Here is a 27,470-nt window from a genome sequence, read left to right as displayed (position 1 = left end):
TTTTTGTATTTTGTGCTCTAGTATTGTTTATACGTATATGTGCAGAGAAGTCTCAGTGTGGATCTGAGATAGCTGTAGACTCCTTTGGACTGTCTTTCTTCATCTTCATCCAAATACTTTTTACGTTTCGGTGCAGTTTTTGAAACCAACAGTGGCACCTGAGAGTTCTAGTTCACCTGTCTGTGTCATGTGTCTTGCTCTTATTTTGGAGGGGAGAAGGGCCTTTTCCATGCCTTTGCGCAGGGACGCCCTGTCTCATAATCCATCTGAGTGCACCAGTCCTGGAATCAGAGACATTACTGTCCATGTTGGATATTGTAAAGTAAGAAAAAAAATACAAAAACAAAAACTGTGGCTACAACAAAACAGAGCAGACCTTACATGTAGATGTCACTAAATCCTCGAGGGCGTCTTGCAGAGCTGGCGAGTGTGTTTTGGCAGCCGGAGTGATGAGCGAGGAAAAGCAGGAGGACCCCCTGCCGGGCCCCTTCATGCATTATCAGCGCGGAGCTCCCCAGCAGACATCAACCACCACATACCAGGGTGTCGAGCTTTTATACCGCCGGGGGCAGGTTCGGTTTTTTAATATAGGGCAACTCTCAACTCTCCCTATTTCTCCACACGGCTGCAAACTCCCATAACACATCCACAAACTGAAATGAACACACACCCACATAAGAAGAATAAAATAAAGATTTTAACCGTTTAATTAAAATTGATTGTCAGGAGAATAATACACAAAATTGTGCTTGGTGCGCTTAACTGAAATGATGCTAATGAATTATATATATACATATATATATGTAAACACACACTTGTATATCACATATTTGTACAAATAACACATACAATATTGCAATTTGATTCCACATGTCAAGCATCTGTAACTTTGGAAAGGCAGGGCTTTTCAAATCTGATCCTGCCTTGATTTCAAGATATTTACGATGAAGTCACCAATACAGTCAGCCACTTCACAATCACACAGTGTTTCATGTTTGTTACAACTAGGTGCTGCAGCATTATTGCCTTCAAACAGTTGCATTTTTGAATCAGGGATGGATCACAGCGTGTATTTGTACATGTTAATTACAGTGAATCCAGGGACTGATGCCGTGGCCAGCTCAGTGACAGTAATTTCCATGTAATGCTTTGATCAGAGACTGTTAGAATATTTAACCTGAAATATGCAGTGTTAATTTTGACACCAAGCACCTTGGGAAAGATTTGAGATTTTTTTTTAATTTTTTTTTTTAAAACACACAGCACAGTAGAATACTGCCACCTTGTGGAGGAACGCGGCCAAATTTCTTCAATCTCTGTGATAGATTGCAGCTTCTCCCACTGAAAAAACAATCTCCCTGATGCCACTATAACAGCTACATGAGTGACAGTGACAGTGGCTCATTTCTTAATCTCAATTCATTCACCGGCAGTCGTGAAAAAACAGGAAATGCATGGATTTTTCTCTAGTCTATGGCGTGAGACTGCTGGAAAACGAAAGCAGATATTTGTGTAGTATTGTCTTCAACGGGAATTCAAAGCAGTCCGAGTGAACGATGCTTTTATCACATCAACCTCAAGGCACATTAAATTCACTTTCTGTAAAATGTGTTACCACTGAAAGCTGCGGCTCACTTTTGCTCTGTAACACACAAACACCCACACGCCAAAGAATCTCATTTGTCCATATGGGTGCACAGTGTCGTGCGTTGGTAGCATGTTAATGACTGATGCTGAATTTTTTTTTTGTTTTTTTTAAATAAACTTCTGTTTCTGATTCATTTTCCTACAAGCTGACGATCTCATCTGTCGTAAGAGTCTGTTAAAGTTTACTGAACCCAGCCAGTTTAGCAGGTCATACTCCAGCTGCTGAACCAGATCAATAGGCAGATAATAATGATGGTAGCAAACTAAGTGATTGTACAGGATAATGGACAGAGACCTGCAAGAAAGCAATGATAATTCTCTTTATGAAACCTGCACTAAAATCAATAGTGTTTTAAAATAAAATGTAAAACCTCCCTGCAAAAGATCACCTTTAAAAATCTGCCAAAAATAATACAATCAGCTTTACAATCAGTCATTCACTCAGTGGCAGTATACGATCATCATCCTTACATTCAGAGCTCCAGCTAATCCCTTCTGCTCGCTCGACCTTGGTGTCCCGTCCTGCTGCGATGTGAACATCGCCTCGCTCACGAGGGCATCAGCGCTGCAGAGTCCTGGCTGGGTTTTCCAGGCGGCATCTCGTACTTGAAGACCACGCTGAACAGCTTCCCTCCCAGCCGGTCGGCCAGCCACGAGTTCTTGATGACAGCCATCTTGAGGCTCTCGCAGCTGAGCATGGCGTAGTAGTTGGTGTGAATGGCTCGGCCCATTCCCTCGATGATCACCAGGTCGGTTTGTCGCTCTCGCACCACCATCGCCAGCACTTTGTCTAGACGGCTGCAGGATGGCGCAAGCAAAAAGAAAAAAAAAAAAAAAATTGCATGTTAACATTTTTACAACTCTCTGGCTTTAAATTATCATTGAAATTCTCTACAATAAAATACAGAGACAACGCTGTGTTATTGCATTAATTTGTATCCCAATTCACTTGCTTCATACTTCACTTGACATTTGTGTTGCATCTAAGTTGTGAGACAAGTTTATATATCAAGTATATATTCATTTAATTTATTGTGATTTCAGGCCACTGTTTTCAAGAGGAAAATGGAGGCTGCTTCTGACACCCGCTTATGAAAAAAATAGATAATGAAAGAAAAAGGCTGCAACTTCTCCTGTCCCAGTCAGTTAATTACAGTAGGGCAATATTACAGTAATTTAGTGATGATCTTGCACAAATTTGGTAGGCTTGTACGAGAATGATAAAGAAATGAATGGTCAAGATCAATGCAGAGATATCCCAGCTTTTAGTCCGTAGTATAAGTAAATTTCCAAAATCCATTTTCAGTATGGAGTATGGAGCTCATGTCTTTCAAACTCCATGGCCCAGTTTTCAATGCATGCTTTCAACTAAAAATCGTTGCAGTCTCGAAGCCCAGCAGATAGTATACAGCTGTTTACACAGGCTGAACAGCACTCCCTATAAAAATGTCAAATAACCAACCTCAGATCAAGGCAGGGAGAACTGGATCCACTCTGGACCAACGTCAACCTGTCCTCCCTCAGACCGGCCCTGCGCAACAACAGATCACAGTTCACTGAGGACATTTTCATTTTTTTTTTTTTTTAGGCGTGATTCACAAGATCAGACATGAAAAACAACTTTTTAGAGGTTAAAAGTAGTGCTGGTTGGCTCTTTATTGCCATCTGTGTGCAATAAATCTTTATTTGTGTTCTTTACTTAGTATTACTTTAAACTTTCAACAGTTTTTTCTCATCAGTTTGTCCAGTCCGCATTTAAAAACCTTCATCAATACTCACTGAATCACTTGATCCATTGCAGCGATTCTTTCAGTCAATATCTGCAGTTCGCCATTCGTTACATCATTCAAAGCCGGACCAGAGTTGCTGGCCAACACAACCTAAAGGTAGATGGACCGTAGAGTTGAAGTAACATTTTTACCAAATATAATATATTTTAAATGATGTTCTAGTGGATCCTTACCTCTGTTCCTCGAGAGAGAAGCTCTCTGACAAAAGGCATCACCCCTAGAATGATGTCTACTCCACTATTATCTACGAAAAACAAGGCACACTTATGAGGAGGACCCTGCAAGAGAAAACCAGGATGGATTGTTTTCAAGCACTAATCATCAAGAGCAGACAAGACAGAAACACTAATGTAAGCAAGTGAAATGATACTAATGAGCTGTAAAAAGCCGTTATCTGTGTTTCCTCTTTGCGCTTAATGAAAAGATAGTTGTGCTTGGTACTGACAGTGTCTGAGCTATGTGTTTGTTTTATTCCAGGGTAACGTATTAAATACAGAGTGTCTATATACTCAAGGTACCGTCAACCTCCCACCTATGACGCTACATAGAGTGGTCTGAGTCTGACCTTTAGTCTCTCCAGCCACTGGTTGTAGGAATCCACCAGCCATGGCCGCTCTGACAGAGGAAAAGAAACACAAAATCAGTTCGAGCACCAACAATTTTCACTGTAGTTATTAATGAAAAGAAAAGATAAAGTGTGAAAGCACAGACGCAGGTCTGACGTCTGTCGGTGTGTCAGCAGAGGTCAGAAGGTATTGGTGAAGAAATAGGCTTGTGGTGTGTTTACACAGGAAGCATCTTGGGCATATTTTTCAATCTTTTATGTCTCTCACATCTGACAGAACAGATACACAGACAATACAACGCCTCATGTTTTACCTACATGCATGACCTGAAGCATAGTTTCCTTTTCTTCCATGTAACTAAAGTGACTGTGTGTCGCCAAATCACAGGTGACCTAGGCTCTGTAATGTGCCTGAACACCTCTTGTGTAGATGCGGACGGAGCACTGAGGTTGCTGTACTACTAAAATGCCGCTCACACCACAAATCCTGTGTAGACACGGTGTTCAAGAGAGACACTCTGATACCTTCCAACTGTCGTTTAGCCTCCTCAAAGCCAAACTCGGGATCAGATTCCAGGACACTGCGTGATAGACAAGACAAAATACGCAAAAGTAAGATCAATACAAACACAAGGTAGCTAGTACAAAGCAAAGACACTATAGAGTCTCCGAAATTGCAGGTTGAGACTTAAATGTTCTGGTCTGCAAGTATAAAAAGGTGCTGTCTGCCCTCAAAGCAGCTGTAATCATATGTTCCAACTGCTAACCATATGAGCAACAAGATGCATTCTTTTCCTAAACTGCTTGTGCAGTTATGTCCAAGAAAAGCTGGCCTTAGCTGACCATTTGGCTGCCATTGGCTGTCAAAGTGCAACAGAAATGAAACAAATCTTTAAAGAGTCACTGGGTGCACTCACATTGATTGTTTGAATCCATGATAAGCAGCACTTACTTTGATAGATTTTCTATTCTGTTCATATTCAGTCCCTGCAGGCTAGCAAAGTCAGGGTAGCTTAACTTATCAAAACAACTTAACACTGCCAAACACACAACCAAAGCAGCGAAAAACTCCCCGTTTTAAGCTGCAGCAACACAAAAATACAAGATATGTACCCAGAACCTCTCCCACTACCCACAATCTACCAGGCTGCACACTGCAGATACAAAAGGTGCTAAATCCACTCACTCTGACACGGCCTTGGCTCCCCAGTCGAAGACATTCCCAGCCAGGACGCCCCTGACCAGGGCAAACTGTCTCTGCTCCCAGCTCAACTCCTCCATGGACTTCACTGCCTTCTGGTAGTACTTGAGAGCCATGTCATTCTCCCTCTGTTTGATCTGAAACACAGCAGAGACATGATAAGGTTTACGCTTAATATGAAATAAAAGACTGGCCAACTAGTCGCAATCAGAAATGTTTTTTTTTTTTTTAAAAGTGATTATGTTAAAACAACTTAAAAACATGTTAAAGACTCATCTATTGACTAAAAGTATCAGGTGGAAACAAATCGTGTAACACTATGAGACTGTATGAAAATATGAAATGGTAAAAAAAATTCACTAAAACACATCAGTGAGGGACAAACCACCTGTGTAACACATCACAAGAACACAACAAGAAAACAAAATTGGTTGATAGATTTCACTCAGACCTTAGAGTAGGGATCAGGAAAGTTGAACTCGTTTAAACAGTGTTCCCTCGTGTCTAAAAGACTTCTGACAGTGAGGGATCCATAAGCACTAGGTGAGAAGAGAAGCACTCTACATTAGCCAGAGAGAAACACATACACACAACGGGGCTTGTGCAGTAGATGCATAGAACTTGTCACTGGTTGTTGTCGTCACGTTTTTATATATATTGACAGTAGTTGTATTGTGGTTTGACATAGTGTTATAAAAACAACGTCAAGTGATCTCTGTACTGAAACATGGTACTAGTTTCTGGTAATCTGGCATATTCTATTGTGCCATATTCTATATTCTTATATTCTATCTAGGCATATTCTACATTCTAGTGTCTATTTCAACGATAACTTACATGTCCAGCACTCTGATATCAGCGCACTGTGTTCTGCTAAGTCATTGCCACAATTAATACAACTGATACACACTTACGCACTGCACCCCATCCCTAAAAAAACTGAAACAGTAAACAGAATTAACATCAAAATTTCCCCTTTTCATTGACAAAGCATGTGGGCAGTTACAGCGAGTATGAAGACATGAAACTAATGCAGACAATGAAGAAAGGAGTTTGAGTTTTAGTCTGCTAAAAGCAATGTCCGGGTCTAACAGAAAGGCCGCGTAAGAAGAAGTGGAGACAGTTCTTACAATGGCTGGTGGCGGAGGGTCTGAAGCTTGTGTCTGTATTTCTGACGGAACTTCTCGGCTCGCTCGTTTGCCTCCGGTATGTCAGGCTGGCTCGCTACGGCTCTCTTAACCACCTGCTCCGAAGAAGAAAAAAAAAAGACACAAGAACAGTAATCGGCCACGTTCACAACCTCAGAGACACACAAGCCGGGAGTGGAGTCTCCAAAGTTCAAACCACTTCATCTCATATGAAAAGCTGAACCGTAAAACACCAAATGTTTGGAACGGTTCTGGGCTTATTTGGTTTTTATATGGGCAAGTGATGATGTGACATATCATACTGAGATTTCTTTTCCAGTTTTTAGCCTGATGTGCTAAAATTATTAAAGCTGACGAAGGTGTCAACCGGACATGTTAAATTTTGCTGTTCAACTGTCTTAAAATGAGAAACACAATCCACAGGAGGAGGCAGAGATAACAATTTTGCCACCAACGAGAACTGCATCACAGATTCAGTTCAAAACTTGCTCAATCGCTCATTAACATTAAATTTCCTTCGAAGATAAACTTTACCGACATTTTCTGTATGGCACCTCTCAATATCAGACCTTGCTTTTATATTCTGAAACAAAACCGGCCGTCCTACCCCATCGAGGGCCTCCTCGAAGCAGTAGAGCCAGTACTCGCGAGCCAGAGCGTCCTCTGTGAGGTCCACGGTGTCAGGGATGTAAGAGGAAGGGTCCTGCAGCAGAGGCAGATTCACCAACTGCCTCTCCAGACGGTCCATCTCCAACATGTCAAACTAGACACAACAAAGAGACAGACAAGATATGTGCTGTATGTCTCGTCCAAAAACAGATCAATGCCTCTTCCAGCTTCTCTCTTCTCCTGTGCTTTTTCCTTATTGAGACGACAAGACAGTCGAAGATGCAGTAAAGAAGAAACAAGAGGGAAGAATCCCAGCAGGATTTAATCCTAAAAGCAAGTGGATTTATTAACTAGGGGCACAACCAACCGTCCAAACGTTAGAGAAGACCAGTCAGTTGTTTTTAAAGGAAATACTGAATCTAAAGAAGGTTTCTGAAATGGTACTTCACTGAAGATGAGCTAATATTTCATTTGTAGTCCGGCATCACACTTTGCCAGTTTGCACTAATAAAAAACTAGTTGATGAAAGTTGGAGTAAAATGCAGGAATTTAAGGGGTGAGTTGGTGGTTAACAGCTCCTGATGTTCTACAGAGGCCCTGCATGCTCCAAGTATCACAACCAGAACTCAAGAAGCAAAGTGCACACTGTTATTGGCTCTCTGGGTATCAAACATGGTCCTTTTCCATCTTCATATAAATGATCTAATAAGCGAAAAAACAGCAAAGCTAAAACCAGAAAAACCCACTCTCAGGTCTATCTTGTTCTTGCGCAAGTGAACACACCAGAGTGTCTGCAGCTAGAGAAGGCACCATAAGCAGGAGCACTATGTCATCAAACCAGTGCACACAAGTGAAGCAGGCGGAGGTACTTACGGGAAACTGAAGGAGAGGGTTTGGTAAACAGAAGAATGTGTGGAGAGGAAATGAAAAGAAAGATTATCAGATTGCAAAGACTGATATGATGAATGTCTTTATATGATGCTTGTGGGTTAGGTGAGGACACGGGTGGTGGTATTTCCATAGAGGAGATCAAAAATAAAAAATGTGAGATGAAGCTCAAATGTAAAAATGTCAGAAATTTGATAGAATGAAGTTGGAGGAATAAAAAAAAAACCAATGAACCATCAACGGCGTGGAAAATAGGTCATGAGGTTTTAAAGTGGCACAATGTGGTGCATGGCTCAGCTTCAGGTCCTCATATCTGATCTCTCTTCGCTTCCTGTGTAGACTCACCGTTCCACTACGAGCACGTTGCATGGGATTCATATCTGGAGAAACGCTCATCAGACCTGAGCTTCCAGCATAATTCTCACCCCAGCTGTACTGGTTTGGATCTAGAGGAGTGAAACACAACATTATGATATATGTATGGTACAACATGTGCATTATCATACATTTTGATTTTGATTTTAGGTTAGTGTTCAAAAACATTTGGTGCTTCATCAGCTAGCAGCTTTTGACAATTTTAATTTAACAATTACTAATAACATCTTTTCATTATTTCACTCCAGTTATTTTCAAACTAATTTTAGTTTGTTATTGGCCTTTGTCCTCTAGCACTATCACTTACATCAGTTCTTATATATTCTGCCATGGCAGTTACTTAAATGTGTTTATGTCAAGGACAGACTGACAAACAGCTGAAGTCTAGGGATTTTGTTCATACCTGATATCAATGAAAACTTCATGCAATAATCTACTTCCACTAATACCACAAGTTTCCACTTAGCCCCCATGAAGGTGGACTTTTTTTTCCTTACTATCTTCCTCTGCTCCTTTAAGAAATGCTCCAATGGCTCCGAGATAGCCCTCATGTCTCAGGAACAAGGCCTGAACTTCGCCCTACAACCACAAAACAAAAGGCGGTCATAACATAAAAATCGGGGTTGTAGGTGGAAGTTCAGCTAATAACAAACCAAGCTCAGGATTAAACTGAGATACAACAGCGAGGAAGAGAAAACAAAACATAAAACATAGTGAGGAACTTTTGCAGATCACCAAGATACACTGTGTGTACAATGTGATTCACTGTGACGCTCATGTTTGGGGGATTTTTAGTTTGTTTTTGTGTCAGTAGGGGAAGAGGCCTTGCCTTTGTGAAGAAGTTGATGCTGTAGGTGATTGTGTGCATGGTGACAGGGTGCCCTCGAATGAAGAAGCCTCCAAAGTACACTCTGGACAGGTTGTGGAGCTTGGCATACAGACAGGCCAGCTGCCCGATGTCGTTGCTGATCATATGGAGTAAGCTCTTGGCCATGTCTTCTTTAGAAAACTCTGCAGTTCAGAACAGAGTTATATGAAAATACAGGGAAAATATCCACATTACAAAACTGAAATGCTGCTTAAGGGCATTCAAAAGACTGAGCTCTGAATATGTAAACACTGCCACTAATATATTAACAAGTGTCAGGCAACAATTCAGGTTCCATATTTCCAACCTGAAACTATATTAAGTACTCAAGAATGGCACCCATCGGTAGTGGATGGATAGTAACAGGATTTTCCTTCAATAAGCCTGCAAATCTGTGAATTTCTCTGGAATCGTGCCATCTGTTCATTTCTTAACAGTTACAAACGCAGCACATGGAGCACGCAAAGCTGCATTAGAACTGGGTGAAAGGTCACCAGTTCATTTCAACATAAGTTTTGCACTTACACTGAAAAATATGAAGCAATATTAAAGTGTGACTTGCCAAAAAGTAGTGGACACAGTATGACTGTTGGCAATATTCTGAGCACATGGATGGACGGCAGAGAAGTGGATTATGCTGCAGAAATGGTTTGAGTTCTAGTGGAAATTTTGATAAACTCTTAACTGTAAAACTGGGTCAGCATTGGAATATATTTTACCCACCATGAACCCAAGCTGACTACAGCCGCTGCCCTCCGAAGCAAGCAAATGAGCCACCTCTCAAGTCCCAATAGGATGAGTGTTTGATTTTCAAAAGATGGGAATGATACTGCTTTAATGTGTTTTTAGTTATATCGACTGAATGAAACACAAACGCAAGATTCTAAATAATTCAGAATTATTACAGTGACCTGAACATACGCATACATAACGCTATAGGGAAGCCACATTAAGTCAGTGTGCCCATGTGTCACCTTTGTCTGCAGTAGCAGACTTTCCAAAACTGCTGGCGATAAGATCTCCAGTCAAGCCCAGAGACCCGTAAGATCCTCCGTAGATATCTTTGACAAGCATATCCACACTTGCATGCTGCCCTTTCGAGGCCAACTGTAGCAACTCGTCAAATCTCTACAGGTGAGAAAAGGTTAACGTTCAGGATGCCTCAGGGATGGTTGACTTCAAAGTAACAAATATTACAGTCTGACAGTAAACAAAGACCAAGCTATTTCAGATACCTTTGTTTTGGTGAGCAAGGCTCCAAGGCCCCAGAACGTCCCCCCACCTATTGAACTTCCTCCTATTCGCTCAAATTTGTCCTCTGATTCAACCTGTTGAAGAGGAAGTGAATGGGATATCGCTTTATGTGCAATCAAATCGAGTAAGAGCGGAAGGCCCTTGTTTACACAAATGTTAGTTATCTGAAAAAAAGCCCTAACCCTTACTTTTTACATACTCTATACTACAGATACAGACCCAAAGTTGTGTGCCTTCACCCACTAAGCTAGAGCAAACCCTGTCGCCCCTGAGCCAAACTGACACAAGTCTTTTTTGTGCCAGTGACAATACAAACATTAGAGGATATATTCAGAGAGCTGCAACGGAGATACAGATATTTGTGACACAGATGCAAGGGATTTGACAGATTTCACATCTGCTGCAGATTTCAGTATGTAAACAGTGAAGTGTGCTGCACAGACTTTGTCACGATGGCACCGTTACAGATTGACATTCTTTCTTCTGCAACTTGGTCTGTATTCAACACATTTTCTTTCACATCCTGGCCAATATTTATGCTGAATAAATACATCTGCGACAAGCAGCCAACGTCACTCTGAATTATGAAACTGCTGCTGAAATTTCCTCATTGATAAAAGGACACAGGAAGGCTTTGGCTCACAGCTGGTCATCTAAAATCTTTCAGTTGAAACAACCTCTACTTCCAAGTTTGGTCATTACCTTGACTATGGACACTCCAGAGCCGATGTTTACAAGCAGGTAAGGGAAGATATCTGGATTAGTCGTCTGAAAGCGGAACTCTGAGTCAGCGTGCTTGGCGTACACGAAAGCCTCATGGGGAATGTTCCTCAGCACAAAGTTACAGCCTTTGATAAGGCAGGTCATCTCATCCTCTTTGTCCACTCTGCAACACAAAATGAGTCCATTAGCTTGAATCATTTTCAGCCAAATGTGTAATGAAGCCAGAGCAAGAAAGTAGCCATTTTTTCCACTGGCTGCCAATTAATTAAGTATAATGTTCAATCTCCTTTTTACAATATTACTCGTCATTTACATTTTACCAGACAGCAGCTGTCTGCAGTCATGTGTGTTGGGAGTCACACAGGCAGATTTTAATGTCAAACAAGCTCACAGTACAGCTCCTTCTCTGAGCTGAATCACCAGAATCACCAGAATCACATTTAACTGGAAAACTGAATTAACTGCATATTTTGCTCTCAATGCTAATGCCATGTGGATTCAGACAAAAAGCAAGTCAAACATCATGTGAATGCTTTTGTTTTCACATGTTTGGTTAGCCAACAAAGGGGTAGCTAAAGCTGTCAAGCCAGTAAACAGCAGATTTTTTTTTCCAGAATAGTCTTCATAAGGTCTCCTAAAGCTCTCTCCTAAACAATCCAATGTGTCCTCTGATTTAAGCCGTTTCACAGGAAGAGGGTAGGAAATTGCTTTGTGAGTGGATCAGCTACAGTAAGGGCAGAGCACCACTGTTTATTCCAATTTAGTCATCCGGAATATGCCAGAAATTTGCCTCCCTTTCTGTTTTGTTTGTACATGTAGTTGGTGCAATTTAGCATTGCACATTATGAGAAAAAAAAGCTGAGTAACACAGCATAGATTAAAAAAAATTGTTTGCTATATTTACTGTAAAGTTGGTTTGTATACTCACTTGAGTCCAAGTTTCCTCTCAATGAGTTCCTTGAACTTGTGTGCCCCTCCACCAGTAGCTTTGATAACTTTGGTTTCCGTGTTGACCAGATGGTCTTTGATGAAGTCCAAGCATGTTTCAATGTAAGCATTTTCAAACTTGATAAAGTGCAGACGTGCAGTGACCTCTTCCTGCACTGATATCTCATACAGCTTGTCACTGGCAGCATCCTTGGGTACAGATGAGATGGAAACACAAAGGAGAAAGGGTGAACACTTCACTATGGCTACTGACATAGGTTTGTTGAAGGTGGCATTTTAACAGAAAGATGTGTATATATAAGATAATGTAGACTACTAAGAGATAAATGCTTTTCTCTGTTCAAGGACTAAGATAACACATGTTACAGAATGGATGTAAACTAATACTAAAAACTAATGATAATAATAATTACCTTTACGTTGTGCTCGAAAGATCGTACTTTGGCCACTTTATGTTGAACAGTTGAGTAGTAGGCAAGCTTTGTTAGAGACCCACCTGTTAAAGCAAATCAGCATTGATTATGTGCGATAAGAAACACACTGCACAGCAGAAGATAAAAAAGTGAAAAAACTGGATTAACGCTGAGATCCAGACTTAAACAAACAGTGCTCTTACAAACAATTCACTGACTATTTAAGTCGGGGGCGACGAAATATTAACACAGGCTAGCTAGCAGCTAACGCCAACGCTGCTGTAGTTGTCAAAGTTGTGCAGGTTGTTTGAACACATCCGCTTTGTGGTATAAAACATAATCCCGAGAGACGTGCTAGACAGAAAAACAGACTTTCTGTCAAACAAATTCAAGTTACAGGCTAACATTAGCTTTGTCTTGTTTACTTCCACTTAAAGTCATGTGTTGTCACAGTATCAGGCTGCGGCAGAGCTGCTCCATAAACACGGAGATTAGCTGCGTTAGAGCAAAAGTGACTGAAGAAATCCATAAAACTTTAATATTCCCAGGTACCTATGTCTATTGCGAAGCGTTTTGCGTTCTCCAAATTGCGGAATATTTCATCGGGCGGAAGAGTAATGCTTTTATCCATGGTATGACTACTTGTGCTGCTGTCAACTCGACCACATTCCGCCATGGTCGGCAATGATTTGACGCTGCGCACTGCGTAGCGTGCGTGCGTGCCCCCAGCTGTCCAATCAGCATTCACGCACAGTCTGAGGAGTGGGCGTCGTCTCATAAACATGACTGTAAACAGTCCTGCATTAAATCCTGTCTTCATGAAGGTTATGTTCAGTTTTTATTGTATTTTAAATTGTATTTAAAAGGGGTATTGATTCAACTCTGTGATCATTTTGGAAGATGCAGTTTATGCTGCTGTATAACTGTATTGCATTATACAGAGTGTTATTTAGCTTAATCTCATTTATTTGAATGGAGTGGCCAAAATAACAGAAACTCATGTCATCATAATGCAATACACTTCAATAGCATCACAAATCTCTGCCTCCAGAATAATCATACTGTTCAAAGACCAATTGCTGATTTGATTCAGATTAAAGAATGAAATGGCACAACTTAAGATTCAGTTGATGTTTTTTATTCAAAAAGAATACACCGGTCACATAATGTATTTGTACCTACACAGAGGCACCAGTGGTTATGATACATCACAGTAAAAACTTAAGGTCCAAAACAGTGTACTCAAATAGAGTCGAGTGAACAACTTCAGTATCTTTACAAAAGACAGGGAATAATTTGGTCCAAGTCAAACAAAGTGAACCAACTTTTCTACACTGAGAGAAAATAACCTCACAGATTCACTTTTATGCTGCTGACACAGCAGAACATGTTGATAATAAAAGAGACGACTTCAAAACCCAACATGGGTCAATAATCTTTTACATTGTAAAAAAATATACACACAAGTACATCAGAAAAGATGCACAATGAAAAACACTACCAGAGACTGATCTCAACACAGTAGACCACAGGGATATAATGCTGGTATGATAATACTGGCCAATGAGGCCAATTTTTTAACACATTGATAACTCAATAGGAGAATATATGTTATTCATAGAATACAATGTTGTGCTTTTCAGTACTTTCAGAAAGAAAAAAACAGCAGTCCAATAGGACTTTGAGATAAATGAAAACACTTTGCACAGACACATCTATTAAATTTCAAAATTATATGTCTGACAATAACTTTTGACCAACATGGTCATCTGAGTTTGTCTGGTAGTAAGTCCAGTCTGTAGGTGTCTACCACGGCCTCCAGAGGGCGCTGTTGACTGGACTCTTCTCTTTGGCAATGCTGGTCTGGACTGTGGAGCTCAGGAAGGAGAAGTCAGCATCTCTCAGGCTCTTCTCAGAGGAAGACTGCAGCTTGTTGACGTGGTTCAGCAGTCTTCTCTGGGACTGTGTCATCACCTCCTCCTTGGACAGGAAGTGGGCCACCTCTTGGACACATCTGGAGTAGCCCTGATCAACAGCTGCCGAGTCCACAGCTTGATGTTGTTTCTGCCGCTGCTGCTGCAGCTGTGTCAGGAAGCAAACGGTCATCTCCAGGATGTCTGCTTTCTCCAGCTTGGAGTCTGGCTGCTGTTTGAGGAACTCTGGACCCAGGAGAGACTTGAGTTGCTCGATGCTGCTGTTGATTCGCTCTCTGCGTAACTTCTCCACCAGAGGCTTTCTGAGCTGCAGAGAGAAGAACAAAGTCATTAATAAACTTATTCTGGAGTAAAGTGTGAATATGAACAAAGACAACCTGTCATGGATGAAGATTGAGTCTTCTTGAATCTCCAGTTTACCTTGTGGGTCAGAGTCAGGTGCTCCTCAGAGTTGGTCATTGCTGCAGTGATTGTAGGTGTCATGGCTGGATCTCTGTGCTGTAGAGGTCTCTGTAGAGAGGATCTGATCTCTGCTGGCTTCATCCCTCCTATTTATAGTCCCACATCTACATATGAATGTGTGGGTCTTGGTCTGGCTGGAGTTTCTCACAGTCTCAACCAATCAGAGAGCTCAGTGAGACAATAAGGGATGTAGAGCAGCAACATGCCGAATGCTGTTATTGCCCGGGGGACAATAGTTAGATCTCAGGGGAACAGGTGGAGGACTGGGGGGTGATGGAGAGAGACTCACAGAGCTCTGTGTGAATCTGGGAAAGTGGTGACCCTGTAGAGAGATCAGATCTGCTGCCTGATGCCCGGATCAATGACTTTGACTGAGCACACGCTGATCATCCCATCATACACATGGGACAGTGACAACATTCAGAACACCTCCATACATTAGAAGATTTGTTATATTTGTACTGTTGAAACAACTATGTGCCCTTGATATCTGAAATGAAATGTTATACTTTAAAAGCAATCAACATTTCTTTAACATTCAAATTTTACCTGTGTTAAAGCCAGCATATATCATTATTATGGTCAGGTGCTGAGGGTCCTTTTAAGGCTACACAATTGTACTGGTGGACACAATTCCTCAAGCTAGGTGCATAAAATAAAGTATTAGCTGAGTAAAATGGTGATAAGTGACAAGAGAAGATCTCTCTCATCTGAAAGTTGTCCAGATGAAACAGAGCCTCCTGTCTTGTGACAGGTTTTTCCAGTGAGTTAAGAGTTAGTCGGGGTTTCCCACACTGAATCCTGTGAGCTATGATCAATGCAGCACAATAGGACTTTGAATGCTTCATTGATGACTATTGCCCTGTGCTGTGAAAGGGACAGAATCTGATGGCACGAACCATCTGGAGGGAAAGAAAGGCAGAGGCTGTTTTTCTTTTAAAGGGTATTGGCTTATACTAAAAAGACATTATTATTATTCATATTATTTACCACAATATTTAGACCGTGTTTTATAATGTCCAAAAATTGGTTCCAGGTAATTGATAAATGGTTCAAGGAATACCAAATTCCCATTTTATTTTGATCTATAAACTTTTCTTCCCTGTCTTTTTTCTGTTCAATCCAGAGACCACCCTCTGCACCATGAGATCTTTTTGCTTGTCGAATAGTCAGTTCATTTGGAAGTTTCTTTAAAAACATGGCATTTATATAAAGGCATATGTGTGTCAAAACATTAGGAAAAACAAAGTCTTGATAACCTTTGTTGTTAGGGCCACATTGCCCTGACAGTTTGGCAACCGTCAATGGAGTAAATAAAAAGGCTTAGATTGAAATGATGACCCGTTAAACAGAGGGGAAATTAAGTTGGCAAAAGTTAGTGAGTTGGCACCACGGAGAGCCAGACAGTGAAAGAAATGCAGAAGAAAAAGAGAATAAGGAGAGAGAGGAATCTTCCTCTGAAGTGTGCCAACTCCCTTTGGAGAATAGTCAGGTGCTGGTGGGGCTGAGGATGCTAATCACACTGAACTGTGACTCTGCTCTCTCAGCTTTCCCACACTCTGCCCATTGACAGCGCTCCCACTCAACAATAGACATGTGCCTTGTTAAATGCTAATTCATCCCCACACAAGCAGCTCCCAGCTCCCCTGAGGGTGAAGTTTGTTGTTTAGACACTCTCAATTAGGAGAAGAGAGCTGGAGAGATAAACACAATTATTTTGACTTGGGTTGTAACTTAACAACCAATCAACTAAATGTATTTGGCAGCAGAGTTTATAATTAGATTCAGCTTGAAACTCCATATTTTTACATCATTTTAAACCTGACACTTTATAAACAGTATATAAACATACATTGAATAGGTTTATAACACACTGTAATGTAATAGCAAGCAGATATGACATTTTAGAGTTCAGTTGTTTAGTTTAGTGTTTAATAAGGTACAGTATTTTTCAGCAATTCTAACTTTGAAGACATGTTTAAATAGTTTACTATATAGTGATTCATTTTCTGCTTATCTATTTTCACAGAAATGTTTTTAGTTTTTGACATGTCTGTGAAGTTTTTGACATATTACAACAAAACAAATACTTATGCTATATCTGCCATTTATTAAATGGTTAAATGATTAAATTAAAAGCTTTATAAGCTGTATATATAATATATATATACATATAAAAGTTAAATGGGGAGGTTAAAGTATTTATGTTTTAAAAATAATTTTAGAATTGTACAATGTATTTTATGTCAGTTGTAAGTATTATAAATTAAACAAAACAATCATGTTTAATTATCCTTTTGTTTTTTTAAATGAAGGCCTAATTGAATTTCTTTTAACAAACTATGAATGTAGACATTTCGATTTTTCCCACATGTGATTTAATTTTTGAAACTAAGTAAAGATGAAATATATAATCTAAATATACATAATGTCAGCTTTAGGGAGTAAAAATGTAAACATTTAAAATTCAGTAGTAAAGAATTCCTCCTCCCCCTCACAGACGCCTTTGTCTGGTCCGTCTCTATTGTCCCACAGGGGCTCTGTGAGTGAGTTTTCTCTGGTTTCCCACACTCGGTCCATTCACTGCTTCCAAGAACAAAAGAAGTGTGTCTGGTTGCACATCACATTAATTATGGAGTCAGTTTACGAGTTTTGTCTCACTGCCTGTGAATGGAAATTCCTGTCATCTAGACTCGTCATTACCAGGCTTTTGTAAAATGTCTATGAGGAATTCTGTCATGCTAAGGATTAATGAACATTCAAAAGCTCTTGTTTCTCCCCTGCTTTAGATTCAGATTGTTCCTCTGCATTCCAGGCGGTTTATTTTGACGGGACAAATAAAAGGGAGCCCATTCCCGAAATGATCAGGTCCTGGTCATGGTGCACTAAGACTATGAATTTGAAGTAAAAGCTTATTTGTAATAGCTGCAATCAAACTTTTAAACATGATCAAATCATCTTCATGTTTTGTGGTTGAAACTATTAAAATGGTTCTGTTTAATCCAGGGTTTGATATTACTCTATCAAAGTTTAACTGCTGATTCAGCAACATTGGCTGACCACCCAGTTGAAAGAAACCAAACAAGTAGGGGGGTACTTTTCACTCTGTGTGTTGTACTTAGACTATTTATGTTGAATTTGATGTGTTTGTCTTATATAAAAATGAAATATACTCATGTTCAGAAAAATTAAAATGTAAATTGTTTAAATTATCATTCTCCCACATGTATGATGGGATGATCAGCGTGTGCTCAGTCAAAGTCCTTGATCCCAGCATCAAGCAGCAGATCTGCTCTCTCTACAGGGTCACCACTTTCCCAGATTCACACAGATTTCTGAGTCCCCCCACCCTCTCAGTCCTCCACCTGTTCCCCTGAGATCTAACCATTATCCCTAAGGCAATAACACCATTCAGCGTCCTGCATCCCTTATTGTCTTACTGAGCTCTCTGATTGGTTGAGACTGTGAGAAACTCCAGCCAGACCAAGACCCACACATTCATATGGAGATGTGGGACTATAAATAGGAGAGATGAAGCGTGCAGAGATCAGATTCTCTCTACAGAGACCTCTACAGCACAGAGATCCAGCCATGACACCTACAATCACTGCAGCAATGACCAACTCTGAGGAGCACCTGACTCTGACCCACAAGGTAAACTGGAGATTCAAGAAGACTCAATCTTCATCCATGACAGGTTGTCTTTGTTCATATTCACACTTTACTCCAGAATAAGTTTATTAATGACTTTGTTCTTCTCTCTGCAGCTCAGAAAACCTCTGGTGGAGAAGTTACGCAGAGAGCGAATCAACAGCAGCATCGAGCAGCTCAAGTCTCTCCTGGGTCCAGAGTTCCTCAAACAGCAGCCAGACTCCAAGCTGGAGAAAGCAGACATCCTGGAGATGACAGTTTGCTTCCTGACACAGCTGCAGCAGCAACAGCATCAGCATCAAGCTGTGGACATGGCAGCTGTCGATCAGGGCTACTCCAGATGTGTCCAAGAGGTAGCCCACTTCCTGTCCAAGGAGGAGGTGATGACACAGTCCCAGAGAAGACTGCTGAACCACGTCAACAAGCTGCAGTCTTCCTCTGAGAAGAGCCTGATGGAGGCTGACTTCTCTCTCCTGAGCTCCACAGTCCAGACCAGCATCACCAAAGAGAAGAGTCCAGTCAACAGCGCCCTCTGGAGGCCGTGGTAGACACCTTAAGGACTTGTAGAAAAGTGAAGCTCAAGAGCGAAACTCTGTAATTTTGTAAGAGCACGAGACTCATTCTTGTGGTCATCTCGTTTTTGAAGAGTCATTGCACATGACACTGCAATGTTTTTTTTTTATTAGCTTTTGTAAAGTTTAAATTCTTTGTTTCTGTGATATTTGCAGACAACAGGTTGGCTACTATCTTGCAATGCAAAAGTAGTCACATATTTCTGATTCAGGTGTTACTCAGTGGAGTATACATTATTATCCTCTGTGGAAAAGCCTATATATTGTTGGTAACACTGACAGTGATGTATACCTATTTTCTTCCATGGAGACACAGCTATTCATGTTGAACATGTATAAGATTTATATGTGATATTCACATACCCCACTGACTGAAATGTCCCTTGTGATGTATCTTTGAATATCTTAATATCTTGTCTGCATTTTCAGCAGATGAAGTTTATGTATGAACAAGAAATCATCAAGACAAATGTGCTGCTTTATTACTCTGTGAGTGACAGCACCCATACCTTCAATGAAGGGCCTGTTCTTTGGAAAATGTCTCAAAATGAATGTATCTCTTCAAGCCAAGTGATGTGCATTAAAACAATCACAGAAAAAAAAACAAAAAGAAAAACTGTGTGATCGTCTAATCTTTCAAATATAAATCAAAATGTGTTTCACAATAGGTAAACCTGAGCAGCAAAATGTCACAGTTGCCATCTCAACTTTGACAGACAACGATGATGAGAATGAAATTGAGTAAGACAGCAAGGTGAAAGGACAGGACAACCTGTGGATCAGGAGAGGGAGCAGGATTAGGTGAAGAGATGATGAGGGGAGTGAGAAAGGAGTAAAAACCCAAAGTTTGGAGAAGAGACAAGGAAAATATGTGATGAAGAACCAGGAGGAGAGGAGTGGAGAGCGGGTGAGAAGAGGACAGAGGAGGAAGTCTGGATTTGAAGAGTGAAGAAGAGAGTAGAAAAGGAGGAAAAGAATGAAGGAGAGAAGAGGAGATGAGATGTGAAAACTTGTGGAGAAAGCACAAGTTACGCTTACCCCATAATCTACAGTAGCTGTGTAGTGTATCTCATAAGAGGTTTCATCCAGATTTTAAATTGGACATAAAGTTTAAGATATAAGACACTCATTTCGGTGTACGAAACGACAAACATTTTATGGCCTCACAGCATCAGGGCAAACTGGGATGACATTACACATTTTAAGATTCTCCCTTTGGTTTCTAACTTTAGAGGAGAGTGTTGCATGTTCACAAATATTCACCAGTCTGTTCTGGGGCACAGGAATAAGAAATGTGATTTCTTAAAAAGCGTTGGATTCTCCTTTAAATACACAATCCATGATTATGATATAGTGTTCCTTCCTCCTATAGAGATTAGATGTACTACCTAACAACAAAATAAACACGACTTGAGGAAATAAAATGAAACGAACTCACTCAACACACTCAGGAACAAAGGTGAAAGGACAGAGGGAACCAGCTCAGCTGAAGGACAAACAGAGAAAGAGCTCAGGACACGGAACAAAGAACAATCAAGGCACCTGTGTGAGCTGCCCAATCAGCACACCTGTTCTGCTGCTGCTCTTCAGCCCAGCAAAGTGAAGACGATTAAAAAGAAAATGCAGTAATTCAATTTGCATTTTCACACAATTCCTTTAAAAAAAATGAATAATACTAGAGTAAATGTTATTCTGCTGGCCTAATATTCAGTTCAGAGTAGTGAAGACATTGTTGTGGATCCATGACTGGTCAGTTAGAGCAGCACATGTTATTATCGTCTGGATCTAGAAATGTAGATTTTATCATCTAAACACTAAATCTGTGAACTCTACTCAAAAATAGGTTTCAAAGATTAGTGATGCTGTTTATGCCAAATTCATTCCTTACCCATGTCATGTAAATTCAAAATAGTAACATCAGACAATTCTTGCTTCTTTTTATGTGGCAGTAGTGAAAATAAGTCATTGATACAATTTGTTGTTTGTTTGTTTGTTGTTTGTTTCAGAATGATGGAGACAGAGAACAATTAGATTCAAAATATGATGCAGGCTCTGGATGATTTTCTTTTTCCATGGGCAACTATCATGTTTTCCCCAAATGATGTACAAATGGCTTGATACAGTAAATAGCGCATGAACTGAGGATGCTGTGAATGGGGGAAGAAATCCACGGGGGAGCATGTCCCCTGAATATAAACTTAAGTGCAATGCAAACTGAGGCATTACTTAACAGAAAAAAACAACAAGCGCCTCAAAGTCTCGGTGTCATGGGGAAAGCCAATCCTCACACTCTGTATTTGTACTGGTGAGCTGAACCACTCCTATAAAAGGTATTCTCTCATATGGTATTTTGATGCTGGTAGCGGAGAGCTGTCTGACAGATGTGGTGAATGCAAAGCTCATAGACTGTGATTCATGGAGACCCTGTGTCTTTAACACAAGCATCTGCTTTTGTTTCTGTGTTGCTTTGTTCAGGTTTTTCTTCAACTTGACAGCTGCCTGTGTCATGGTGGCTGTGACATGGAGCACGGTGTTTAAAAAGCATTGGTTGTGAAGTTCTGAATTCATTTTTTGGTGGAAAATTGTCAGTTTTAATGATGTTACTCCCCAGAAGTAATTTAAATGAGGTGACATGAGAAGACTTCTTCATCTTTTACATTTTTATTTTCTTGAAACCTGCAAAAACATCAAAACAAATCTGAATCCACTTTGGATGAATAGAAATTAAAGTGATGAATAAAACAATATGCATACATGGCATACACAAAATAATAACAAATCCCTTTTCAGAAGAAAGGTTGGTGTTTAAGAATATGACACATTAAACCTTGAAACAAGGCAGTATCCAAACTATAATCACACAATATTAGCCTATACAGTCTTTTTCACAGGAAATAGTAGGTTAACATTGTTGTTTGGCTTAAAATTTTAAGCAGATTTCACTGAAGTTAAACAGTAAAAATTCTGAATGTAAAATAAAATCCATTAAAAAACATTTTGGTCCTAAATATTTAAACATCAGCAACTAATTCCTGCATAGTTAACACACTGGATTTATCTTCTGTGGTCTCGTTCTACAACCACTAGAATCATAAATCCCACAAATAGCAGCACAACATGTTTTAACAGTCTCCTGTTTAGTCAGTAACCCCTCCACCCTCAGCTCCATGTCCAGTTTTCTTCCTCAGGCTGTGGTTGAAGTCAGACTGAATCCACAGCCAGAAAGCAAGGTGGAAATTTCTTCTCTAAAATGCTTGAATGATGCGAACGATCCACATCAGTCTTTGCATGTCCACTCCACAAAATGCAAATAACGCATTTCTTTCTTTCACAGATCAAAAAACTTCTGTGACGCTCTGTTGTCCATCCCTGGGCCTCATTAAAAGCAGAGCGGAGCCACGTCTTCCTCGGCATCAGGAAACAGCCGTAAAATGTCCCTTGAATATTTGGAGTAGCCACTGTGTGACAGCAGGGCTTTTCTCAAGGTGAGGAAGGACTTTGTTTTCTCCAGGATGTCTGAAACAGGGATGCCGTTGTGTAGGTGTTCTTCAATCAGAGCCTTCAGCTTCTCCACTCCAGTGCAGCATTTCCTCTCCAACATGTGGAGTTTACACCTGAGAGAAACAAAGCCATGTCTTTTAGTAATATGTTCATCAGTTAAGCAAAAATAACATAAATAAATATAGACTTATACAGAAATTAAAACATATTTCTAATTGACAGTTTTGGCTTACCTAAAGAGCTGTTCCTTCATGGTGTCCTGAAGAGCGAGGTCCGCATACAGAGCCATTTCAGAGCTTGTGTCTGGTGGTGGTGAGTTCAGGAGTCGCTTGCGAAGGTTCAGAAAAACGTCTCTGTTGACATGTGCGTCTCCGCTCTGCATTTATGCTGCTCGGACTGCGCTCTCCCTGCTGCTCAGCCAATCAGGAGCCTCAGAGCATGGGACAATAGAGTGAATTTAATGGCTGTCACAGAGAACAGGTGGGATGCTTTATCTGTATGCCACACATCAGGGAGGTCAGTGGGAAAATGTTTTTCCCAAAGTGGACACGGGAAAAAAAAATTTCTTACTATTTTTTTCTTACTGTGATATTTAGACCTGACGATGATCCTGAAATGACATTAGTCTAGGAATGTGAAATGAAAATAAAATATTAGATGACAACAAATACTGAACAGCATGGGCAAAGTTTAAAAAAAAGAAAAAGTATTAAAACATCTAATGTCAGAAGGTGATATACCATTTCAATAACTGGACATCATTTTCACTGTTAGTGTTTAATTAATTTCACAACAAAACTTTCATTTACTTCTATAAATAAATAAATAAACAAATAAAACCTTATACCATCTATGAAAGAAACATTCTTAAATAAATGAAGTAACAAATTTATAGTAATAAAGTTTTAAAGAAATATTTTCTCACTGTGTGTGTCTGTGCAGTGAGTTACAGCTGAACCAGATGGTTTATCTGTGAAGTGGCCTTCTGTCTTTTCCCTGCCTGAGAACAGTCCTGAGGCTTTGTGAGAGCAGACACACTTCTATTGTGTGTGCGGCTGAGCGGGCTGCATACAGAAGTGTGGGAAGCCGTGTGTCGCGGTGGCTCCCAGCACCAGAGAGAGAGAGGAGGGCGTGTGACCAGGGCACGTTCAGCCTTGTGTAAGGGAGGTGTGGGGGCGCTGGTAAACCTGAGCCGCCCGCACAGACAGCAGATAGACACAGAGACAGATGGAGAGGAGATAAGCAGGGTAAGTAATCCCACCTGAACCTGGTTACACGCCAGTTTGCAGTTGTCTTATAGCGTGCTCACAGATTATTATGAACAAGAAAGACATTTATCACAGACAAGAACACAAGATTCACTGTCTCAAAGCACATACACTCATGTGCATCAAAGAGATTAAATAAAGAGAAGAAAAACATGATGATTATGTACTTTGGTATTTCTATTCTATGCAGCTTTATACTTGTATTCCACAACATTTTCACTTCATTAAACTAAAGTTTTTGCCAGAAGTTAAAAATTAAGATTTTGTATAGAAAACATGAGATAAGTTTAGAGTGCACTGTGATAAATTAAAGTAGTATACAGATGAGTTAAAATTAGCCCCATCTTGACAAACTACAAAAGCACTTTCACATTAATGCATCAGTATTAAATATCCTGTAATATAATATATCATTATAATAAAACTCTAACAGGGGCCTTTTTTCTGTATTATGAGTACTTGTACTTTCCGTTGTGGTATTGCTACTTCTACTTAAGTAAAATAAAAAAATCTTAATAATTCTCTCATCACTGCTTACAGATTATAACTTTAGAGGTTCATCAATAATCTAACCTTTAAAGTGTCTGTAGTCATTACAAAGACATTGCCAGGTTTCTGGCACAATAGCAACTTATTGATGTAAATATCGTGTAATTTCTTTTACATATTCTTGTTTATTTATTACTCTGTCGGTCAGTCAGATGCATTTTTCTGGAAGTAAACTGACTTTATGAGAAAACTCAGCATCTGTGCATCTGGATACACCACCAACACTAAATACAACCAGTATAGTCAAAATCAAAGTCAAACTTTTTTCATATTACACAAAATCACAAACTTGCCTCTAGGGGCTTGAGTGGGTGTCCCCCCAACACGTCCAATACCCCACCCCTTGATTAAAGCAGTGAGCCAACAGGAAAGGTCAGTGAGGCGTTGCACAGTTTTGCAAATAATGATATAACTGAGTCTTTTGCTTTTTGCCTTGAGAATATTTAGTTTCCTAGATTCCTGTTGTGTGTGAGGGTGGTAATGAGGGGTTTCTTGAGATTTCAGTGAGCTAAGTTTGAGACAATGTTTTTGCAATTTAATTTGGAATATTACTTTTGAAACAAGACTGGCGACCTGTCCAGGGTGTACCTCTCGCCCAATGTCAGGATAATTGGTATAGCAAACTTTTGAAACAGTGGAGTAAAGATGAATGTAATCACACTTTCAACACTTTCTTTGACTTCTCTCTTTCACTGGTGTAAATGAGACAAAAATATTTAAAAAATCCTTTAATTGCAAATGTATTGTGAATGTAGATGTGATTTATATAATACAGTGAAACTTCTTCTCTGTCTTCTATTCTAAAATTATCAATGGCAGCAGAACCGAAAGAGATAGAATGTAAATTTCATAAAAAGACAAAATGAGAAAAGGACATAGAGTTTGCAAATAGCAATGTTTGTTTATTTCATAAGTGAAGTCGAGCTACAACAGATATGAAAAGCTGACAATAGGTGATGATACATCACAACAATGATTTGCAGATTTCTACAAGACATATACTCAAGGAGCTTAGAGGAACAACTGTCTTTATGAAGGACAAAAACCTAGAGAATACAAATGACTCGTTAATATTACTAGAAAGTAATTTGCTCTTCAAAAAAACAGAAGCAAACAGTATACACTGACCTTAAAACAGATCAGATAGTATTATCAGTGTAGACACAATATAAACAAAAAGAAGAGTTAAGGTTTCTGATCAATATGATCAATACCAATCAAAACGTTAAAATGCTGTAAGAACATTGTTTTCTGCATATACATGAAGTACAGTGAAGTATAATAATAATAATTGCTGATGCAATCACATTTGATTCATGCAACATGCATGACAAGATGTTCTCTTTCTTCATTTGAAAGATATTGTTGTTGTCATTTCCATTAGGAAATCTCATCTTACACAAAGCAACAAAATACAACCTTCTGTTCACACAGAAGAACGACTCTTTAAATTTCATAGAATTCAGTTCAAGTAATGTTTGACCAACATGGTCATCTGAGTTTGTCTGCTAGTAAGTCCAGTCTGTAGGTGTCTACCACGGCCTCCAGAGAGCGCTGTTGACTGGACTCTTCTCTTTGGTGATGCTGGTCTGGACTGTGGAGCTCAGGAGAGAGAAGTCAGCCTCCATCAGGCTCTTCTCAGAGGAAGACTGCAGCTTGTTGACGTGGTTCAGCAGTCTTCTCTGCTGTTGATTCTGCTGCTGCAGCTGTGTCAGGAAGCAAACTGTCATCTCCAGGATGTCTGCTTTCTCCAGCTTGGAGTCTGGCTGCTGTTTGAGGAACTCTGGACCCAGGAGAGACTTGAGCTGCTCGATGCTGCTGTTGATTCGCTCTCTGCGTAACTTCTCCACCAGAGGCTTTCTGAGCTGCAGAGAGAAGAACAAAGTCATTAATAAACTTATTCTGCAGTAAAGTGATAGCATTAAACAAAAGACATTATAATTATAATGTTTAGGTCTTGAAGCTCCAATTTACCTTGTGGGTCAGAGTCAGGTGCTCCTCAGAGTTGGTCATTGCTGCAGTGATTGTAGGTGTCATGGCTGGATCTCTGTGCTGTAGAGGTCTCTGTAGAGAGAATCTGATCTCTGCTGGCTTCATCCCTCCTATTTATAGTCCCACATCTCCATATGAATGTGTGGGTCTTGGTCTGGCTGGAGTTTCTCACAGTCTCAACCAATCAGAGAGCTCAGTGAGACAATAGGACATGTGGACCAGCAATGTGCTGAATGGTATTACATTGCCCGGGGGACAATAGTTAGATCTCAGGGGAACAGGTGGAGGACTGGGGGGTGATGGAGAGAGACTCACAGAGCTCTGGGAAAGTGGTGACCAAGTAGAGAGAGCAGATCTGCTGCCTGATGCTGGGATCAATGACTTTGACTGAGCACACGCTCATCATCCCATCACACACGTGAAGGAGAAAACATTTATTCTTTGATTCATGAATTACACTTGATGACAATATATATGAAGAAATTGTTTTCTTTTTTTCTAGCACTTCTATTGAGCCACAATCTAAAATGTAGCAGATGAAATCCTTCAATTTTAAAATTATCATTTAGTTGGATATTTATTTTATACATCATGATTTTTTAAATTAAATTTTGCATAATCAAAATTATGATCATTTAGCAAATTAATATATGATATTGCAAAACAGTGCAGTCCATTCATGTAATTTAAAATAAACTCAAGACAGTAATCCTGCTGCTGCCCAGATGTAGCAGAGTCTTTGGACACGTGCCGCCTTGTAGTCAGTGTGAGTAACAAGCTGAGCTCAGTTTCCCACACCGACTCCCTGAGCAGTGGTCAATGAACAACAAAGGGACTTCAGTGACAGATGCTGGCAGTGTGTTGTTATAGAAACAGAGCCTGACATCACCAACCATCTGGAGGGAAAGGATCCCATTGGCTGGAACTGACACTTTGTAAAATTTGAAATTATGGTGCAAAATCTCTGATAAAGTATCAAACATGTGACTTGTCATCTCACATTTCAAATTTCCAGTCATGATCATGTCTCTTTACTGATCATCAGTTGGATCAAAATATCAGCTCCATGCATGTGGGTGGGAGGTTTCCTGGGGGGTTGGCGGTCCAGTCTA

At 40.0% G+C, this 27,470-nt stretch overlaps 4 protein-coding genes across 5 annotated transcripts; 1 reads left to right on the top strand and 3 right to left on the bottom strand.

The window, feature by feature from the left end:
- Positions 1–709: 709 nt before the first annotated feature.
- pank4 (pantothenate kinase 4) lies at positions 710–13,105 on the bottom strand. Of its 2 annotated transcripts, XM_022761489.1 has the most exons (20): positions 12,982–13,105; positions 12,430–12,512; positions 11,997–12,205; positions 11,048–11,231; positions 10,327–10,419; positions 10,066–10,219; positions 9,053–9,234; positions 8,721–8,802; positions 8,194–8,294; positions 7,834–7,839; positions 6,959–7,114; positions 6,334–6,446; positions 5,655–5,742; positions 5,189–5,340; positions 4,528–4,583; positions 4,003–4,052; positions 3,611–3,715; positions 3,427–3,527; positions 3,110–3,178; positions 710–2,445 (listed from the first exon to the last, which is right to left on the bottom strand). In XM_022761489.1, exons 1-20 carry the CDS (start codon positions 13,103–13,105, stop codon positions 2,196–2,198), a joined length of 2,358 nt encoding a protein of 785 aa, XP_022617210.1. In that variant the 3' UTR covers positions 710–2,195. The 2 variants fall into 2 exon arrangements, with proteins under 2 accessions (XP_022617210.1, XP_022617211.1); XM_022761490.1 differs by lacking the exon at positions 7,834–7,839.
- A 1,130-nt stretch (positions 13,106–14,235) lies between these two features.
- On the bottom strand, positions 14,236–14,906 carry LOC111233612 (transcription factor HES-5-like). The gene is made up of 2 exons (XM_022761469.1): positions 14,784–14,906; positions 14,236–14,670 (listed from the first exon to the last, which is right to left on the bottom strand). Exons 1-2 carry the CDS (start codon positions 14,904–14,906, stop codon positions 14,236–14,238), a joined length of 558 nt encoding a protein of 185 aa, XP_022617190.1.
- Positions 14,907–18,356: 3,450 nt separating this feature from the next.
- On the top strand, positions 18,357–19,024 carry LOC111233610 (transcription factor HES-5-like). Its single transcript, XM_022761467.1, has 2 exons — positions 18,357–18,479; positions 18,593–19,024. The coding sequence occupies exons 1-2, from the start codon at positions 18,357–18,359 to the stop codon at positions 19,022–19,024; spliced, it is 555 nt and encodes a 184-aa protein (XP_022617188.1).
- Positions 19,025–25,898: 6,874 nt separating this feature from the next.
- On the bottom strand, positions 25,899–26,463 carry LOC111233623 (transcription factor HES-7.1-B-like). The gene is made up of 2 exons (XM_022761482.1): positions 26,341–26,463; positions 25,899–26,231 (listed from the first exon to the last, which is right to left on the bottom strand). Exons 1-2 carry the CDS (start codon positions 26,461–26,463, stop codon positions 25,899–25,901), a joined length of 456 nt encoding a protein of 151 aa, XP_022617203.1.
- Between the last annotated feature and the right edge of the window lie 1,007 nt (positions 26,464–27,470).

This window comes from Seriola dumerili, unplaced genomic scaffold, assembly GCF_002260705.1.
Source record: "Seriola dumerili isolate Sdu_G_001 unplaced genomic scaffold, Sdu_1.0 BDQW01000409.1, whole genome shotgun sequence".
Taxonomy (NCBI): Eukaryota; Metazoa; Chordata; class Actinopteri; order Carangiformes; family Carangidae; genus Seriola; species Seriola dumerili.
Note: the sequence above shows the minus strand (reverse complement) of the source record. Positions and strands in the feature narration are given on the sequence as shown.

Excerpts from the sequence above, each read along its gene's own strand:
- pank4 (XM_022761489.1), bottom strand. The coding sequence starts at position 13,105 with ATGGCGGAATGTGGTCGAGTTGACAGCAGCACAAGTAGTCATACCATG. Across the intron at positions 12,206-12,429 it reads CTTTCGAGCACAACGTAAAG|GATGCTGCCAGTGACAAGCT; the intron begins GTAATTATTATT and ends TCTGTACCCAAG. Across the intron at positions 5,341-5,654 it reads TTCCTGATCCCTACTCTAAG|ATCAAACAGAGGGAGAATGA; the intron begins GTCTGAGTGAAA and ends GCTGTGTTTCAG.
- LOC111233612 (XM_022761469.1), bottom strand. The coding sequence starts at position 14,906 with ATGAAGCCAGCAGAGATCAGATCCTCTCTACAGAGACCTCTACAGCAC. Across the intron at positions 14,671-14,783 it reads ACCTGACTCTGACCCACAAG|CTCAGAAAGCCTCTGGTGGA; the intron begins GTAAACTGGAGA and ends TTCTCTCTGCAG.
- LOC111233610 (XM_022761467.1), top strand. The coding sequence starts at position 18,357 with ATGAAGCGTGCAGAGATCAGATTCTCTCTACAGAGACCTCTACAGCAC. Across the intron at positions 18,480-18,592 it reads ACCTGACTCTGACCCACAAG|CTCAGAAAACCTCTGGTGGA; the intron begins GTAAACTGGAGA and ends TTCTCTCTGCAG.
- LOC111233623 (XM_022761482.1), bottom strand. The coding sequence starts at position 26,463 with ATGAAGCCAGCAGAGATCAGATTCTCTCTACAGAGACCTCTACAGCAC. Across the intron at positions 26,232-26,340 it reads ACCTGACTCTGACCCACAAG|CTCAGAAAGCCTCTGGTGGA; the intron begins GTAAATTGGAGC and ends TTCTCTCTGCAG.